Below are 19,518 nucleotides of genomic sequence, written 5' to 3' on the forward strand. Positions count from 1 at the left end.
TAATTTCAAGAGTTTTACTTCAGATAAACACTCTTCACACTTCACATTAATTTCACACTAACAATAATACATAGCAAATACAATATATTGATCTCCTTCAGATAAATATCTATCCACAAAATTGTATAAACTTCAATAACACTTAATAAAAAACATAACAATAATAACAAAATTATTTTGTGACATAAACAGTACCATTTAGATAACAAGAGCAAAATCAGCTGCAAGTACTCTTAACTATCATACTTCTGCTCTCCCTCATCAAGTCTACCTTACAACAAGTCATAATGTAGTTGAATCTGAACCTTCTATAGTAGCTGAAGCTCTTGTCAGCTCTGCCTGGACAACAGCCGGCAGGTTGAATTTGATGCACTTGTGCATAACAACACTTGGACCTTTGTCTGTTGAACACCTGATATGAACATTGTAGGGAATAAGTGAGTGTTTAGAACCAAATACAATGTTGATGGCACATTGCAAAAGTATAAAGCAAGATTGGTAGCTAAGGTTTTTCAACAAACACTTGGCTTAGACTATTTTGAAATTTTTAGTCCAGTGATTAAAACCATCTACCATTCGGATTATACTTACCCTGACAGTAATCAATTCTTGGGATGTCCAACAAATTGATATGAACAATGCATTCTTAAATGGAACCTTGAATGAAACAGTGTATATGGCACAACCTCTTGGATTTGTATCAACTGCTCATCCATCATTTGTTTGCAAGTTAAACAAGGCTTTATATGCATTAAAACAGACTCTTGGTTCCTTGAAATACTTCATAGGCTTGGAAGCCAACAGAGGGTCTACTGGAATACATCTTAAACAAAACAAATATGCCTTAGATTTGTTAAAGAAAACCAAGATGATGGATGCTCATCCTTGCTCCACACCAATGGCTATTGGTACAAAACTATTTGCTAGTGATAGTCCCTTATTTGATCAACCAAAGCTCTATAGAAGCACCATAAGGGCACTGCAGTATTTGACCCTTACAAGACCAGATATTAATTTCCTTGTCAATCGACTGAGTCAATTTTTACAAGCACCGACTGATCTACAGTGGCAAGCAAGCAAAAGAGTGCTTTGGTAGATCAAAGGTACTATATCCTTCTTCAATTCAAACCAGCAAGCACTCCTCATCTTGAGTGCTATACCAACGCTTACTAGGGAAGTAACTTAGACGATATATGATCAACTAGTGGCTATTGTGTCTACCTTGGTCCAAATTTGATTTAGTGAAGCTCCAGGAAACAGAAGGCAGTGGCTCTCTTTTCCACTGAAGCTGAATATAGAGCTTTAGCTCACACTGCCACTGAAGTGGCATGGCTTCAGAGTATGTTCTCTGAGTTAGGGATTACACTTCCTCACACTCCAATCATTTGGTGTGACAATGTTAGTGCAGGTTCTCTAGCCGCCAATCCCGTGTTTCATGCAAGAATGAAACATATTGAGATTGACACATATTATATACGAGAGCAAGCATTAGCTAAAAAGATCAATGTTCAGTATGTGCCTTCTAAATTGCAAATAGCTGATCTTTTAACCAAACCATTATTTGCTGCCCAGTTTTCCGAGTTAAGACAAAAGCTAAGTGTAGTTGAATCTGTTCCTCCACATGCATGGTTCAAATCTGTATACTAGTGTTAGCTACTTGTTGCTCATGCTAGTGTTCACTCAGTTCAACTGTTATATAGGTTGATTAATTGCTACTTCAGTTCACTTGTTCAAAATACAATCAGTTCAACTGTCATATGGGTTGATTGATCAGTTCAGAGCTTATTAGTGTCTACTGCTTGCTACTTATCTTGGTATTCAGTCAGTTTAATTACTATATAAGTTGATTAGTTGATGGATCAGTTCAGAGCTTTGATTAATTCCTACTTCAGTTCACTTGTTCATAATACAATCAGATTACAGTCATACAGAATGTAGCCAGATTATATGTTTTATATGTTCAAATTGCTTTGTATTGCAGTCTAGATTGCTGTCACAATTTGACTCAGTTGATTTGTGATTAAAGATTACATACTTGCTCCTCTTATTCTACAGGTTCAATTCATCTTACAGTCATAATTTGTTCAGTTGCTGCGTGATCAAATGTTATAGACTTGGGCTATAATCTGTGGCTCAACGATGTTGACATCAATGTACTGAAGCTTCCCAGTTTGATTTGAGAGGAAGTGTTGATAAAGTAACGAAGCTTCCTAGTTTGGTTTGAGGGGAAGTGTTGGTAAAAAGGGATGAGAATGCAAACAAGCTGAGTAGCAAGAACAAACTGAACTTTGGCAAAAGTGATGTCGTTTTGCCAAAGTTCAGTCATCTTTATTTCACAAAAGAGAATGCAGATTGTTAGAGAATGTAGTTTGTGGGTTATCTAAAATTGTATACAAGGGAAAGTTATTCCCTCTTTTAAAACTGTTCAGAAAAAGAATCATATAGAAGCAAAATTCGATTTCTCTTGTCTTTCTCTTTGTGTTCTCTGAACCCTTGCCATTGTTTCACAAAAGCCACAAATAGATTCCACCAAAAAGCGGGGAAAGGCTCAACATCTTTAAGAGTGACTTAAGAAATTGATCAGCATACTCACTTCATCCCTGATAACATGATGAACTGTTACTTTGCTAGTTTTCAGACATTGTAATTTTGGCAGAGGAATGTCCAATACTTCATAGTACAATATATCAGAAGTCTGTCCAAGAACATGATGAGAAAAAGCATAATATTATATTTTTCATTAAATTTCAACATCCCAGATTAACTAAGACCACGAGTACTACCTGGTTGTAGTGAATCAGCATATCCACCAAATGATCAATGCCATGGTACTTAATAGGTTGAGGTTTGGGTTGCTAAGAGTAGCAGTTATGTGATGTAAGCCTGATTTTGGATGCATCATCCAAATTCAATTTCTAAGCTACTCTTTCTACAACATCATTATACGTAAAAAGCTTTGACCTTGACATTCAAAACACAATAGCATCAGATACAATTACTCGGTAACGTACATATACATAATATAATGCACAATCAACAAAGATAAATCTGCAGCAAAATTACAGAATTCAACATCATCTAATATTAAGCCCTTACATCTCTAGACAAAAATCATCTTCCTTTGGCTTTTCAAGAGATCGGAAGTGAACAACCACCTACCACACAAAATCATGCAAAATTTAGCAAAGTTAAATGATGAGTTGATGAATACCAATTAATTATAAAAACAATAAACACAATGTCTAGGGATGACAAGGAATATGTTCACTACAAAAAAGCAAAGAGATAAATCACAAATGTAGGGAGATTGTAAACCAATAATAAAACAAAATGAATATCAACGAAAAGCTTAGTTTTCTGAATACAATAGGAACCATGGAGGTGTACTCGTCGATTATGCACATAGTCCAAAAATGAAGGAACATCTGAATAGCGATATTGTTCAGCACTTTCAACTGTATGAGATTTTTGAAAGCAAACAATATCTCCATCTTGAAGCTGCAATAGAGACAATGCCAGAGTTAAACATTATCACAAGGAAAACAAATCACACCATGTCTGTTATGCATAACATTTACCTCGCTAGCTCGAAATGTATATCGACCATCCTCAAAATAATGCATAACCATGCAAATTTAAATATGACATGCTAACTGATTATCAAATAAACCAACATTCCAATGCAACCTCTAGAATGGACTTAAACCACAAAATCCTATAACTAGAGATCTCAGCTCTTAGACAACTCAACTCTTCGTGGTCCACATTTTTAAAGGACAATATTAAAAGTCAACCCTTAATACATCAGTCACTCCAAATAACCAAAGCATGGAGAGACAGACAAGTGGACCTGAAACGAGTTGCATACCAGCAAGTACCCTACACACTCTAGGGCAGAGAGCACCAAATTATCATAATTTTATGCTCACAGGCAAGGATGACATTGGCTTCAAGTCCAAGCATAACTAAAGGAAATCATCTCCGAAACATAAGAAATAATATAAATCTCTAAGGGGCCACAAAGTATTAGCACACCCAAACTTTAAATTTCATAAAACGGTGTGATTAACTACTTTTAACATATATTTTTTTTAAAAACACTGAAGTTGCTTTTTTTGCTAATTTAAGACCATTTTTCCTTAAGAGAATTTTGAGTGCTCGGATCCTTCTTCTTCTTTTTTTTTTCTCCAAATACAGTACTAACTACATTTTGCATTAACTTATTGAAAATAAGGTTGAAATACTATAGCAATCCACTCTTTAGTAACAACAATTGAAGAGAAACCTATCCTTTTTGCAACTTTACGAATAAAGTAATGGACTAAGAAATTCTTAAACCACTCAGCTTGAGTTCGCCACCGTTCATTTAAGGCTTCTCATGAAAGATAAGCAACAGGAAACAAACCTCATAGAGTTTAATTTCTTCATCAGGATCATAGCCAACCATTTTATTTAGTTTTGCCAAATATTCCATCGGATTACCAGTACTCTTCACAAAAGGCCTTCCAACATAGCTGTTATCACAGAAAAATAATCTCGAAATCAAATGCAGTTATTCCAGAAGAGAAAAAAAAATTCGCTTATAGACACAAATGTACAATAGAAAACAACAAAGTACCATAGTTCTTCTTTCTCAGGGTCATAAAGCTTAAAAAAAAGTAATATATCTTCCTTTGTGTTGCCAGGTCGAGCAATAGGTCGTAAATCCTGAACAGAAAATACAAACGTAAATAACATTTATTTTGATTGGTAAGCAACTCTAAATTAAATGTTTTTGAGGGCTGTTCAGCTTCAGGTAATTTTGGTATAATCATAACTGTACAGATAGCTATAGAAATTAGCATATCGACTTTATACCAGTAGCCTCACTAAGAGATGCTACTATTTTATTAGTGGACACCTGCCCACATGTATCCATTACTTTTTATCAATATAATTTCCATGTTTCTTTAAAAGTAATAGAAATGACATTAATAACATCACTTAAAATATGATGATAGTTCAAGGAAGAAACTAGAAAGCCTAAATAGGAAGGAAATAATTACCAGTCCATGCTCTACTTCCAAGAACAACTTCAACTCCGTATTATGAACCTTATTTGATGACTTTCTCAGCTGCCCAACCTAAAATACCAAGATAAAAAAAATGAAACTGGGCAATGCATATCTTCACCTCCTCAGGCACTAAAACCACTAAAACAAGTGCCCAATTTATATAGTAAAACCATTTGGAATAATGAACCCCCAATGGCAAAATGGAAGGAGACATTGCCAAAGCTGATAACAATTCGATACAATATTGCAGAAATAAAACATAATGTTGGAGATAAGCAACATCAATTATCTCATAACAAATGCATAGCAAAATTGAAATGTATATTTTCATATAGAAAACCTAAAACATAAAAACTATAGATTTGTGATAGCTACCACAAAGTGTTGTACCATTAGCAAGAGCAGAAAAAAAAAAAAAAATACAGTGGATGGGAATTAGCACATACACTGAAACAGATGGTCAAAATAATAATGTCGAATAAATGAAGAACAATTATCAAAACAATTCACTATTTCTTCCAAGGAAACATATGGATATTAATTCACAGTGAAATTACAAATCAAACAGGATTACGTATTTGCCTAATATAGACAATTGCAAGCAACATATTAGTAATGGCCCAAAAGAAGAATGTTATAATTATTACATCACAAGGAGTCCCTTGAACAAATTTGGCGTTGCCCAAAACTAAACAAACCTACCAAACAACTCTTGAAACAGTAACTATAAGGTAGTAATAGCAAGCAGAACTACTTACAGTTTGTGTTTCCTCCAAAGGTGTAAATGGCCGATTAGGGTCGTATGTATGGTTCTGGCACTTTGCCCGCAGCCAAAACCGCTGAAGTTCCACTGGAATACCAAACTATTTAGCAACCTCTTACTGCACACACAATCCATCACATCGAGTCTGTAATACGATAAAATTTAGCTACCCGGCCATCCCAAGCTTCGATTTAAGAAAATGGCCTTGAAACTGTTTTTCATTTTTTTTAATCTAGAGAAGATGACGTGGTATAGTTAGGATTAACTAAACACGTAAAATGGGTTAAAATGAAAAGATTAAAACATATGTGGGCCAAATAAGAAATAATAAAAGTTTTTAAAATTTGAAATTTCTCAAAACAAGCCCCACTAACTATTCACCTCGCTTAATTGAAATTCATTAGGGCAAAAAACGATTTCTTGAACCAAAGGCAGACAATGAGATTTCCGATCAAACCCGCAAATTTCCACATCATATTCAATCGTAAACTCAATTTCTTGAACCCTAAACAGAATATAGTCGCGATTTCCGGTGATAAGTCACGATTTTCGATCGATTTCTTGAACCTTAAAATCGATTTCTTGAACCTTAAATGAAATCTGCGCGATTTCCGGTGATACATCCCACATTTTCGATCGAAACTACAAATTTTGACACCAAATTCAATCCAAAACCATGGCTGACACTCACAATGACGAGAAAAACCCAACGCCACTTCGAATCCTAGATTTCGGTGGCGCAAGCAGTTCAATGGCTGCTCTGGTGGATCATCCGATCAGTGAAGGTGGTCCATAGGCAGAAGAGACGCCAACAGCACAAGAATAGAGGGAAGAATCGGCAAACGGTTCTGAAGACGAGGAATCAAGTGAGAATTCAAGCCAGGAGGAGGATTCCGATGAGAATTCAGGCCAGGAAGAGTCTTCCGAGGATTCAGGCGACGAGGTGGAGGCCGGCAAAGAAAGGGTACATTCTGAACTATCGCTTAAGCGATCATTTGTATCGCTTAAGCGATTAACCTCTTTTACTCATGGTTGCATCATCTGCCCAGATCTAAGATCGCTTAAGCGATATAAGCAATTGATTCAGTTGACTCTTGGTCACTTAAGTGATATTTTCGAGACAGAATCATAGATATAAGATCGCTTAAGCGGTCTTTTGTGTCGCTTAAGAGATTCTTTCAGTTTACTCTTGGTTGCTTAAGCGATTTCAGATCGCTTAAGCGATCTTGCACGAGGCAGAGTCAAGATCTCTTAAGCGATCTCGCNAATTGTATAAAGGTGTGCCTCTGCCTTTTCTTTCTTCTTGTGCTCTTTTTCTTCTTGTTCTTTTTTCAACCTCTCCTGGGAAAAAATCATAAGAAGTTCTGAGACCAACTTTCCAAAATCAAACAATGTGAAAGCTCAATATACACAGGACTCTCTAATGAAAGAAGCTACTAAAGCTTAGCTTGAAATCAGCTTAAACGAGACTCTTTTAAGATTGTTCTTGGTGCAAACAATCCAAGAAAAGTCCTAATGAGGAACTTGGCCAGGATATAGCACAAAAGACCTTATTCAATAGGCTCCTTTCCTCTAGTTCAGCCTACTTGACATCAAATATATTAGCTTCATTTTTGATTTTATACATTTCTGAGATCATTCATGTAACGCGGTTTATTAGCTGCTTCAAATATATACAAGAGCTGCTTCTTACCCGAAGATGTTCTGCAATATCCTTCTCATCCACATTACATATTATCTTATCCTTGTCACTTTCCCGTATATACACCAGCATGTATGCATTTGAGTACTTGGTAAATTTAAAAGGCGTGTTGTTGAATCCAGGATTTGTCTGTGGTAACTGTTAACTCATAAGCGAGAAAATAAATAACTTCATAAGCCAGTAATAACATATAACACTGAATTAAAAAAATAAATAAAAGAAAGTAAACAAAAACCACCTCCTCTTCACCACCATATTGCTCTTCTAATGCCCTTTTCATATCTTCTTTTGTTACCCTTTCATCATCAAATTTATACCTGAAAGCCATTTAACCATCTAAGGCAAATGAGGTAACAGCATAATTGCTCAATCATGATAACCTTAGAAAGTTACCACATAGTAAATTATACAATACACACTGGGAGTCATAAAAGTTCAAATAAGAACAAGAGGATGCACAGCAAGGATCAAGTACAGCTCGTCTTTGAGAGGCAACCATTAGAAAAAGGATATCTTAATTTCCAAGTAATCCTAGTTTCAGTAATTCAAAGTTTCTCTTCCAAATCTCTTGCGACATTCAATGTACGCAAGCTTACATGATTAAGTTTGAGAAGGCATTTGCATAGGCACTCAATCAGTTTTCAATTCAGAATGTTAATTTAGGTACTATTTTACTTTTGGATGTAGAGGGAAAACTATAATTCCTGCAATCCTGCATGTTAGACGGATTATAGGAATTTCAAAAATAAGTTCACCTATTAGTCCTTTGTTAAGCCTTTAGATTATTTGAACTAAGCCAACTAAATTCTAAAACCTACTGATTTTAGGAATCCTTGTCCAAATAATGATCACATTTTTTATAGAACTCAATGTTCAAGTACAGTCAGTAAAAGAACTCTTCACATTATTGTTGATAATTACTGTTCACAACAACATGAGTTAAGACTGATTAGACGCAGGAAACAAGTTGCAAGCACACACATTTACATTTGTGCATGTTTCTATGCAATTTTGCACATGTTAGGGAATGAAAACCAGAAATCTGAGAAGACATGAATACCACTGATCAGAAAGAGTAGGTCTGATAAAGGCGTAATAATGTCCACCATGCACCCCACCACTGTGAACCAAAACACTGTACACAAGTACAATTACATAAGCACAATACAAAATGAAAAACAGATGTAAATAACGTCAAATTCTATAAATTGTTGGGCATCAAAGCAACAAAATTATATGTGGGTGGTTAGTTTTGATCCCAGGACTCCATTAAGCATTACTTCCATCATCTTTATCAAGAAAAACAAAGATATATAAGCATCATGAAAAGGAGATTTATGGCAACAGAGCATAGTTTCGATTACAGTATTCTATTAAGCAATATACATCAATTATTTATCTTTATCTTCTTCACTGTCCTTCAAAAAGAAAAGCTTCCTTCACTTAAAAACCATGTAAATGTAAGGGAAAAAGTAGCACCAATGTGACGATTAACACAACACACCAGTTTGGCACACCTGACATAATTTCACTGAAACAAACAATACATGTGTAAACTAATAACAAATATATTACCACAAAAATCAGCTTATATGATATTGAACGTTCACTCAGAGACTTTAATCTGGAAAGAAAAGGTCCCCAAAAGTATATCTTCAAAAATAAAATAATAATAACAAATATAATAGTGTAGGGGAATCTAACAAAACATGAAAAAAAACACTTTGATTTAGTCTCAAAAATAACAAAAAATACATATACCTTAACAATCAGTGAACCTTGAAAAAATAAAGCATCTCAACCATTAACACATAGAACGGAATTTCAACAGGTCAAAGGTCAGCTAGGTGATTTGAACGAAAAAACAATCTGTGATATTTTCCAAATAGCTCAACACTGAAAATAATTATACCTGTGCAGTGTGTAAAGGTTGCGAACACTCCTATCAGCTTCAGGAGACAAATATTTGCCATTCTCTCGATCAAGGTCAAGTTGCAGAGGAAACTCATAACGGTCATTAATCTACAAAATAAGAGAATAAAGAAATTACAACTCCGAATCAAAGATAATAATTTTATAGTTCCAAATAGCATAGTTACAAAGGAAACCAATGATTAGTATGATGAAATACAACCAAATAAAATATACTGAGCCCAAGCAACTGGATCATTACTGAAGAAGACAGCTATAGATAAATCTAGCAAGCAAATGCACATTGAAGACAAATAGCACTTATTTAACTGTCAAATTCATGCAACAATATTCACAAACCACAAAAAAAAAAGGAATAGTGGAAAGAATATGTGTGACAAATACTTCTTGAAGAAAAGAAAGGCACAATCGCCTGATAGCTTATTTTGTTCCCCTCCAGATGAGGAAAACAAAATCTAGGAATCGACAATGGTAAGATTACAGGACTTGCAATTATTAAGCCTTCACCCCTAGGCCAGGTATGACAACTTCCTCAATGTTTTCACATTACAAAGATTTCAATCTAGAAAGAGTCCATATAATGATAATGGGCAATAGGTCTTTTAGTAAACAAACTGTTCACAAAAATAATGGATCAGCTAAAGGATCACAAAAGGAGTTACACAGTATAGACTGAAAAACTCACTTAAAAAAACTCAAAAATTAATGCCTATAGCACAAACTAAAACTCCTTCCCAATTTACGTGAATAAAGAAAATCACTATCTTCCTATTTATTCTTTATTTATTAATGTATTTAGTTCCATGTCTCTAATAATGGAAAAAGGAACAAAGAAAATAGACATATTGAAAAGATTTTGAGACCTAAGCGCAATGAGAAGTAAATGGATTTTTCCAAAACAAAATATCCGTACCTTCCTCACATCATAGATAGAGTAGCCAAAAAAAGACAACTGCATAAGATTTTGGCATTTTCTCCTTCACCAATATAAACCTCATTTATTATATTCTCCAATATGTTTCATAACAGTAATCTAAGTGTGTATTTCTAAAAATAAAAAGACTGCACATTGAGACACTGTTCATATGAACGTAAAAGGAAGATAATTATTAATTTATGGCCATGAGACATGCTTTGTTCATAAGCCATACTTCGACATTATATATTTAGTCTTATCCATAATCAGGTCAAAGGAGGTGTCTTAGAAAGGGACAGAGAAACAGGTAGGTACAATGTTTATTATAGGATCTTTTAGGTAACCAGCATTAAATATTTTTACTAAACTTTTATAGCTAACCCTTAAAACATTCCTTTGAAAACTCAGAAGCAGATGACTTTTTTTTCCAAAAACAAAATAAGGAAATTATTAAAATAGTCTAGGAAAATTAGAAGTAAGCAAAATATATATTTAGTCTTATCCATAATCAGGTCAAAGGAGGTGTCTTAGAAAGGGACAGAGAAACAGGTAGGTACAATGTTTATTATAGGATCTTTTAGGTAACCAGCATTAAATATTTTTACTAAACTTTTATAGCTAACCCTTAAAACATTCCTTTGAAAACTCAGAAGCAGATGACTTTTTTTTCCAAAAACAAAATAAGGAAATTATTAAAATAGTCTAGGAAAATTAGAAGTAAGCAAAATATATATTTAGTCTTATCCATAATCAGGTCAAAGGAGGTGTCTTAGAAAGGGACAGAGAAACAGGTAGGTACAATGTTTATTATAGGATCTTTTAGGTAACCAGCATTAAATATTTTTACTAAAATTTTATAGCTAACCCTTAAAACATTCCTTTGAAACATCAGAAGCAGATGACTTTTTTTTCCAAAAACAAAATAAGGAAATTATTAAAATAGTCTAGGAAAATTAGAACTAAGCAAAATCCCCTTTTTTGTGTGTGTGTGTGGAGAGAAAACATCAAAAGAAATATACTGATAAAAGAGAAGTTACAAAAGAAGTAAAAACCCTTCAAAGAGATAAATGTAGCTATACAAAAGCAGCTTAGACCTTGTAACCTTGTACCACTACTTCAAGCACATCCTATTAATTTACAAGATAGACTATTTGAGCTAAGTACAACTGTTTCTTTTATAGGAAACAAAGTATATTATAAACAAAAATTATCAAAAAGTATAAATGAAGTGAACTAACAGACCACAAAGGGATAAAAGAGAAAACCTGTAACTTAACATGGTGAGAAAATAACAGTCGATTAAGTATATTTTCTTTTAACATGCACTTGACCCCACCCTTCCCTCATGCACAAACTCAAATTAAATAAATCATATTTGTCATATTAAAAGTAAGCTGTATTCATTATTATTTGTTATAGTTGTATCCAATCCATATTCCTTTTGCGTAAGGAAGCATAATACAACTTCCTATCAAAAAAATTGAGGGATAGAGCTTAAAATTTGCCCATACGTATGAACTTAACTTTGAGGTTGAACAGTCACTTAGCAAAGACAACCAAAATATTCTGGGGAAAAAAGGAAGAATGATAGAGAACACAGCCACGTGTTGTTTGGAGAGAGAGAAACGGTAGAATTTTGAAGAAAAGTAATCCAAATGCCCTTTTTTTTTCTTTTCTTTTTTTTTTTTTGGGAAAAGAATGTATTTCATCTCATTCTGGCTATCTTCAGCCATTTCAAAAGGACTTCTAGAAGCTCTTTTTCTAGGAATTGTGAAAGTGCTGTTTAGGACTCAGATCTTTGTTTACTTTTTGCCACTGTTGTTTTCTATCACATAGTTCTGTCAGTATGGAATAAACCTTTGTTTCTCCTTTGAAAACTCTTGAACTGTTTCTCTACTTCCAATAGAATATCATTTCATATATTGAAAACAGCAAGTGATTAATGATAACTGGAACTCAAGACATTCCAACAACACTTTCACAGCTAGAATAGAAAATTTATCATTTTTAATTGCTTCAAGAAGAATCAAGTGTATCATCCATCCCTCTAAAAGATGATTGAATAAATAATCAATTACCTGCACTATCAGGAATTTGATTTACGCTATTTCATGTTCCCATACCATAAAATCTTTGTAGTCCAGAGATTCAAGCTCAGGAAGCCTGATGACAACAATAATGAGCCTATAGTGTATGATACAACAGCAGCACATCGACAATGAAATAGCAGAGCAGAAGTTGGACAGTGAAATTTTAACCAAAGGTTATGGATCAGCATTAATTAAAGCCAAAAGATTTCTGTGCTTTTCTAACTGAACAATGTTTAGTGTAAGTCATAGAACACATGAATGAATATAATAAAGCCTTTTATGCAAAACTTGCAGAGACAATATAAAAATAATGTCACAGATCAAAATTGGATATCAGACTGCTAACCTTCACCATAGTGTCCCGCATAAAATCATATTCAAATCGTTTCAGCTGAAGTTGAAGAACAGGGGGGAAATCAATGAACAACACACCCTTCTTAGCATCCTGAAATGGTATGACATTCAAAATACAATCAATTGATAAAAGAAACCCATGATAAATCATAAATTTTCATTCACAACTCTAGAATAAAACTACCAAACACATCCAACTCTAACCTATCAAATAAAAACTATTTCTCCAGCCAAAAACAATCAGCCATGCCATACATTTAGAGCTAATTAATATTATTGCCTCCCATAGGGTGCCTCTATTCTACCCAGTTATTCAACCAATTTTATTTTAGAAGAAGTTGGACCCATGATATAAAACTAAGATTTACTGAGTCTTAAAAAATAAATAAAAAATAAAACCTCCAAGATGTAGGAAATAAATCAGAAAGATAAGCATACTGATGGATTAATTTACGAAAAGAGAATAAGAAAGAATATTCATACACATTCAAACATTTTTCTCTATGCTAGCTTTTTTGTACACTAATTCGTTCCTTTTCCTGTGAGATTTTGCTACTTGACAATACATTTTCACCTTCTCATGCTAATTAAAGACTTTTTCAAAAACAAAACATAAGAAGTGCTTGTTTAAAACCTTCAACATTTTATCGGATAAGTAAATTAACTCAATAATGGTTACAAAAAATCTCCTTATGGATGCATTTGGCACGTTGCACAGAACTAAACCAACTATTTAGATTGAATTGCATTGGATTAGATAGGACAGAATTGGAAATTACAGAGTTTAGTTAAGTATAGTTTTAGACAACCCATGGAGAAGGTAGAACACGTTTTAGTGCACCTCCTTTTGTGCAAACGTTGCATTGATGTTATTATACTCAACAATTACTATTCAAATCATATTAATTCTTCGATTTTATCATAAAGAATCACAAAATTTAATAATCAATTTTAATTAATAATTAAAGAAAATGTATACTGTTAATATTTACTTTAAATAAATATAAAATAAATAATATATATATATTTAATCAGTTAGATGGTTAATTTTGAATTTATTTAACACAGTACAGTATTCAATATAATCTAATCTTTGTTTAATCTAATCCAATCCAATACAATCCCAAGTAATTCATTCTGTCAAACACAGTCCATGTGCTCTAAAATTTTGAGCTTTGGTTTTCACTTTCATGAGACAATTTCTGCAATACAACAATGTAGCCAAAAATGAAAAGAAAAATAGTATGTACAGTAAGTAGTTTACATTGTAATTCATTTTCCCATGGTAAAATTACTACTGGGAAGACAAACGGAGCCTAAAAAATATTTCATATTAGGAGCACTGCAACAATCAAGCAGTAAAACTAGGCACTGATCACAAGACTAACCTGTAGCCCATATTGTTCAGCATGATACTTGTTATCGCCTTCAAGACGTTCAACTTCTACATACTTATCAAAAGAAGCGTAAACATCACGACAGCCTTTGACATCAAGCTGAAGATCTGCAAGACATTTTTTATTTTTTGGAAGTGCCACAAAAGTACGTGCAAATGAGCGATATGGAACAGAGGAAGAATCATTAAGATCTAAATCAGATATATAAACAGATACCATAAAAGGACTCCTTTCTTGTTGACTTGTAATCCACATTGATGCATTCAATATAGTTCATATGATGCCCTTCAAATAACTGCTGTATAGTGCCCTCTACAACTGTTCCCTGGCAATGAGTTACAAATAATGCCAATTTTTAATTAGATTTTCCACTAAAAAATAATGAATTCAAGGAAACAAACAATGTCAAGGTCATCACCTTCATTTTGTCCTCAAGTTTTTCACACAAAACTCTATTAAGTTCTTGTACATCATGTTGCATGAAAGAGTCATATGTGTCCCATCCAAACGATTTGGTCAACTCCTTTGTTGCAACACTACTGTCACTGTACTGAAGCTTGTAAAATAAACTCTGCAAAGCCAGAGGAATGCTTCCGGATGGCATATCATTCTCTGTTGTTGGCATGTGGTACACAGCCTGAAGTGTAATATTGTTAATTCTTCCACACAAATTCTGGTCAGACAAGTCAAGATGAGTAAGAAGGAAAAGTTAACCAGAAGTGCTAACCTTACGGAAATAAGGAATATGAAACAGTGTCTGTAGAAGAGAGTTCATGTAACATGTGGCCCCTTGGTTCTTAAGGCCAACATAACCAGTCTCCTTTTTTGAGTCATATGTCCAGTAATCTACAACCCTACGAACAATAACCTCAGCTTCAACTATCAGAGTATCATTCACAAGATACCCTCTGTTAGGATCATAGAGTTCACCAAGGGGCATAAAGGATGTGAAACCCCAATCACTTTCTCGTGCATTGAACTGGTGTTGAGTATCTGACAAGTTCAAATGGTAAAGTTATCACATATTTCACAAGAGTGCCTAGCATCATGCTAAACACATCTTTTAAAACTAAAGGTTTGAACACCATCTTGTTGTGGAACAGTCCAACCACTAAAAATAAAATTTATACAATTCACAAGGTCCAAATTGCATAGGTAAGAAAACAGACAAACCAAATGAGATACACGGCCACAACAAACAGATGTTAACACAAAAACAGAAGGCATGAGAAAGCTGAAGGCACACATTCAACAATGAAAACCCGTGCTTCCCAATCCCAAGTGGCTCTTAATGCCCATTTCAGAAAAATGATGTACAATACAAAGTTCAATCCATTGCAACACCAGTATTCTGTCAAAGATTAAATTTTTCCCGCCACGAACATAGTTCATACGGTAATTTAAAAAAAAATTGTCCTTTTAAATCAATGAAAAGATAAGAATGTATATTAACATCAGCTTGAAAAAGCTTTAACAGGGTAAAGTGGACAATATATCCTCAAAAAAGAGCCAAAAAAATTGGGGGCAACAAAAAGACTACAAAAAACAGCCCACAGCTTCCAAAAACTGCAATAAGCACAAAAAACAATCTCATTTTTTTATACAACCAGAACCCAAGCTACATAATAAAGCTTCCAAAACCCCTTCACAATTTAGGATAAATGAAGAAAAAAATGTAAAATGAAAGAAACAAATTTTCTCTGATGAACAATCCTCAGGAATTTCAACAAAACTAAAAAGGCATTACTATAATTCACTTGGACACTGTTGTAAGGCATCATACAATAATTTATGTACAGGACACAAACAAGCAGCACCCTTCCGTCCATTCCATGCATTTCAAACATTTTGCCAGGCGAACACATATTGCAGCAGTCTTAAAAGCAAAGCAAGCCTTTAGTCTTTTGTTATCATCAGCTGATTAGCACATTTAAAAGTGATGAGATACATATTGAAAGGAAGAAAGAATGACAAAGAGAACCTAAAAGATGAGTTTTTTTTTCCAGCATATATCATCAAAAATAGTGAATCAGGAAAACATACTACTAAGTGGTATTTCTTTCATCAATATTTGGTGTATGAAGAAGCAATAAACATCTATATATGCTTGTAAGTGCTAATAGCATAAAGGAAAACCCAACTTATCATAACACCCCACAAAATGCAACATGGTCACAGTTGAAAGTCCAATCTACTAAGAAAAATACTTCTAGAACCATGCCAATCTCAGTTCAGTGAAGTCCCCAAGTTTTAGTAAACACAGAATTTTTTTTTTTTTCAAAAAGCAGAGCCGTAAAATACAATTCAAAGCTCAGAACAAATTGAAAATTGAAAAGCATATTACGGCTTATCAGTACTCAAGTAAGTTCAAGGATGAATTATGTTCAAATTTTTGGATTAAAAATTTTATAAGAATATAAACTAGGCCGGGTATTTGTTGTTTCATACAAAATAACAACAAAGATAATTAAACAGGATAAAATTCCGTTTGAAAAAAAAAAAAAAGGAAAAGAAAATGTCAGACTTATCCAACCCAAGAGAGAACCCAAAAAATGGACATCAAAGTGTTGTTTCACCTAACATGGGTTTCAGCAGCACACTCAAGAAAGGCTCAAAATAAAAAGCTGGGGATGGGCGAAATTACAGGAAATCAATAAGACAAAACCCCAAACCCTCTTTTTAATTTATTTTTTATTTTATTGTTCTACCATATAAATATATATGGATTCGGATCCTTTAACTAGAGAGTTTTTACTTAAGAACTCGACTTAAATTTCACTCATTTGTTCATCTTAATCCAATGTTGCACAGAGTTCGTAAGTTGTCAACATTAAATATGACTTTTTGACTTTTGATTTTAACCATAGGATTTAAATGAATGAATGCAAGAAAACTGAATTTAAAGGATTTAAGTTAAAATTTCTTATCCCCAAATATACATACCAAGTCCAACTAAAGGCAGAGAGAATATAGTGACACAAAAAGTCAGGAAATTAGGAAGAGAAAGGGATGAAAAACAATTTCCATCAACAATATGCATTCCTAAATCTGAAATTGAATAGATGAGAGGATAAAATACATGAAATCTAAATGGCCTTTTATAATTTCCACTAATAATGGTTTATATGAAAAAGAAAAAGTATGAAAAAATAAATAAGCGCGCTCTTATCAATAAGTTATAAGACAGTTCTAACCACACAGAATTTTTATATATTCACATATTTAATTTTTTCTTTCCTTGCTTTCCATGGCTCTACAAGCAAACAAGCATAATTTGACATATATTATAAAATATAAATGCAGTGCATAAACATGCACGTGTCAAGATTTTTAAGAGTTGTTAATATCCCCAAACACCCCATATCCATGTAGCATGATGATTTTGTCTTTATTAATAAATCATAAAGAAATGTCCAAAAAACCACTGACACATCCTAATTACAGTGGTTCCAGAAATGCAACCACAAGGATTCCCAGAAATTCATTCCCAACCCTCCTCCCTCTTTATTTTCTTCAAACCAGAAGTTACTCCTTCATATGTTTTTGGCACATCAATTCCCCTGAAATTGCAGACCCCTCAACTCCAATATAATAAATACACACACATACATAAACATACCAACGGTTTGAATTATGAAACAAGCTGCACTACTCATGCTTGGCCATAGAACCCAATCAAACTTTCATTCATTAAAAATTTGCCGAACAATGTTGACTTTCATAAAAGAGGGTACCTTTTCTCACCGAGTACTTGGTATGAATTTGATTAATCACCGCCAAGCTAAACTGAGCATATCTACTCCACCCATATGGCAAACTTCCTGAATCAGCAACATCTAGATACATAGACAAGTGATCCACATTGTTCCCCTTTGGAAAAATAAGCACACGCCTGCCAGTGCAATGCAGAAAAGAAAAAGCATATAAGAAACATTATTGACCATCAATGCTTCTTCACAAAAATAACCCAAAAGAAAGAGAGTGGTGAGTACCATTTATAACCGCCGACAATGAAAATCTCCGAGTAGTGCTTCTTCGTATTCAACCTAGAAAAGTTCTCGACTCTCCATGTAAATCTGGATGATGGAGGATCCTCCACTGGTTGATTCTCCACAGCATTAGCAGTTTCAGGTTGTGCCACAACTATTAGGGCAAAAACAAAACACATAAGTTAAAACCGTACTCCATATTGTGTGCCCATAACTAGAATCAGAAACTACATAGTCAACAACTTGACTAAACCATCCAATTAGACTCTAAAAGAAGACAAAATAAGATACTAAATATATACACTAAAAGCCAATGTCCTGTGTGATTATGGAAGTTAATTTACTAAATTCATATTATTGCTATTACTATTCTTTGACTTATATCAATATCATTGGAAACCCATCAAGTAATTCGATAATCAACACAATCTAATCGACCAAAATAAAATCAGAATTTACTCAATGACATAAAAAAAGGCTAAATAAATAATATGATACCTTCCATCGGCTGGTGATTGTCAGCCAAATCCGAGTGCGGCACCAACATCTCCTCATCCTCTTGTTGCTACAATAACATTTAAAAAAAAAAAAAAAAAAAGTAAAAAATCATAAAAACGTAGAAACCAAAAGAGCCTGGATCCACTACAAACACCAAAACCCTAACAAAAGTAACCAATTTTTCACATCATTGCTCATTATAAGTTCATCCAAAACCCTTCCGTAACAAAAACCAAAGCCCTAGATAGACCGGAAAACAAATAAAACCACAATTACAGCACAGAAATGAAAACAACTAATTGAAATACATACAGCGCCCGAACAAGATTTCAAGAATTCTCAAATAGATAAACAGAGTGTCAAACAAAGAGAGATTGAAGGACGGACGGACGGACGGACGGACGTACATCAATAGGAGCAGTAGTCATGACAGTCATGGTGTAAAGAAGATAGGGAATTGTGGGGCGACGTCGTTTCGCAGCAGAGAGAATGAATGGAAACCTAAAAGAGTAATTAATTAGATTATACTTAGAGAGAGCAAAGGAGATCACCAGAAGGTGGTCGACAGAGAGAAAGGTCCTGCTTAGCGTGGTCTTTATTTGGAAGAGGGGCGTTTACGGAATTTCAGTTTGGGTATATACAGTACAGTAAAGATCGCCGAGGAAAGAATGGGTGCAAATTAATATTTAATAAAAACATCATATAAATCCTCGGAGGTTTGATTTAAATTAATCACACCCCTATCTTATGGATAGCATCATAGCAATTTGGCCCGTACACTCAACCTCTTATGAAATGGGATTAGGACAAAAATCACGAGACT

The 19,518-nt window shown here is 33.9% G+C and overlaps 1 protein-coding gene across 1 annotated transcript; it reads right to left on the reverse strand.

Moving 5' to 3' along the window:
- Positions 1-2,557: 2,557 nt before the first annotated feature.
- On the reverse strand, positions 2,558-19,298 carry LOC116145798 (ubiquitin carboxyl-terminal hydrolase 12-like). The gene is given in 23 exon segments (XM_031431239.1): positions 2,558-2,695; positions 2,784-2,961; positions 3,097-3,155; positions 3,388-3,498; positions 3,579-3,608; positions 4,406-4,514; positions 4,619-4,707; positions 5,046-5,123; positions 5,813-5,929; positions 7,075-7,158; positions 7,511-7,657; positions 7,758-7,836; positions 8,580-8,654; positions 9,432-9,541; positions 12,804-12,902; positions 14,200-14,315; positions 14,425-14,533; positions 14,627-14,845; positions 14,936-15,201; positions 17,943-18,100; positions 18,201-18,351; positions 18,696-18,762; positions 19,103-19,298. Coding segments are annotated over 23 exon segments (2,619 nt in total). The 5' UTR covers positions 19,133-19,298.
- Between the last annotated feature and the right edge of the window lie 220 nt (positions 19,299-19,518).

This window comes from Pistacia vera, unplaced genomic scaffold, assembly GCF_008641045.1.
Source record: "Pistacia vera cultivar Batoury unplaced genomic scaffold, PisVer_v2 Contig467, whole genome shotgun sequence".
NCBI classification, from domain to species: domain Eukaryota; kingdom Viridiplantae; phylum Streptophyta; class Magnoliopsida; order Sapindales; family Anacardiaceae; genus Pistacia; species Pistacia vera.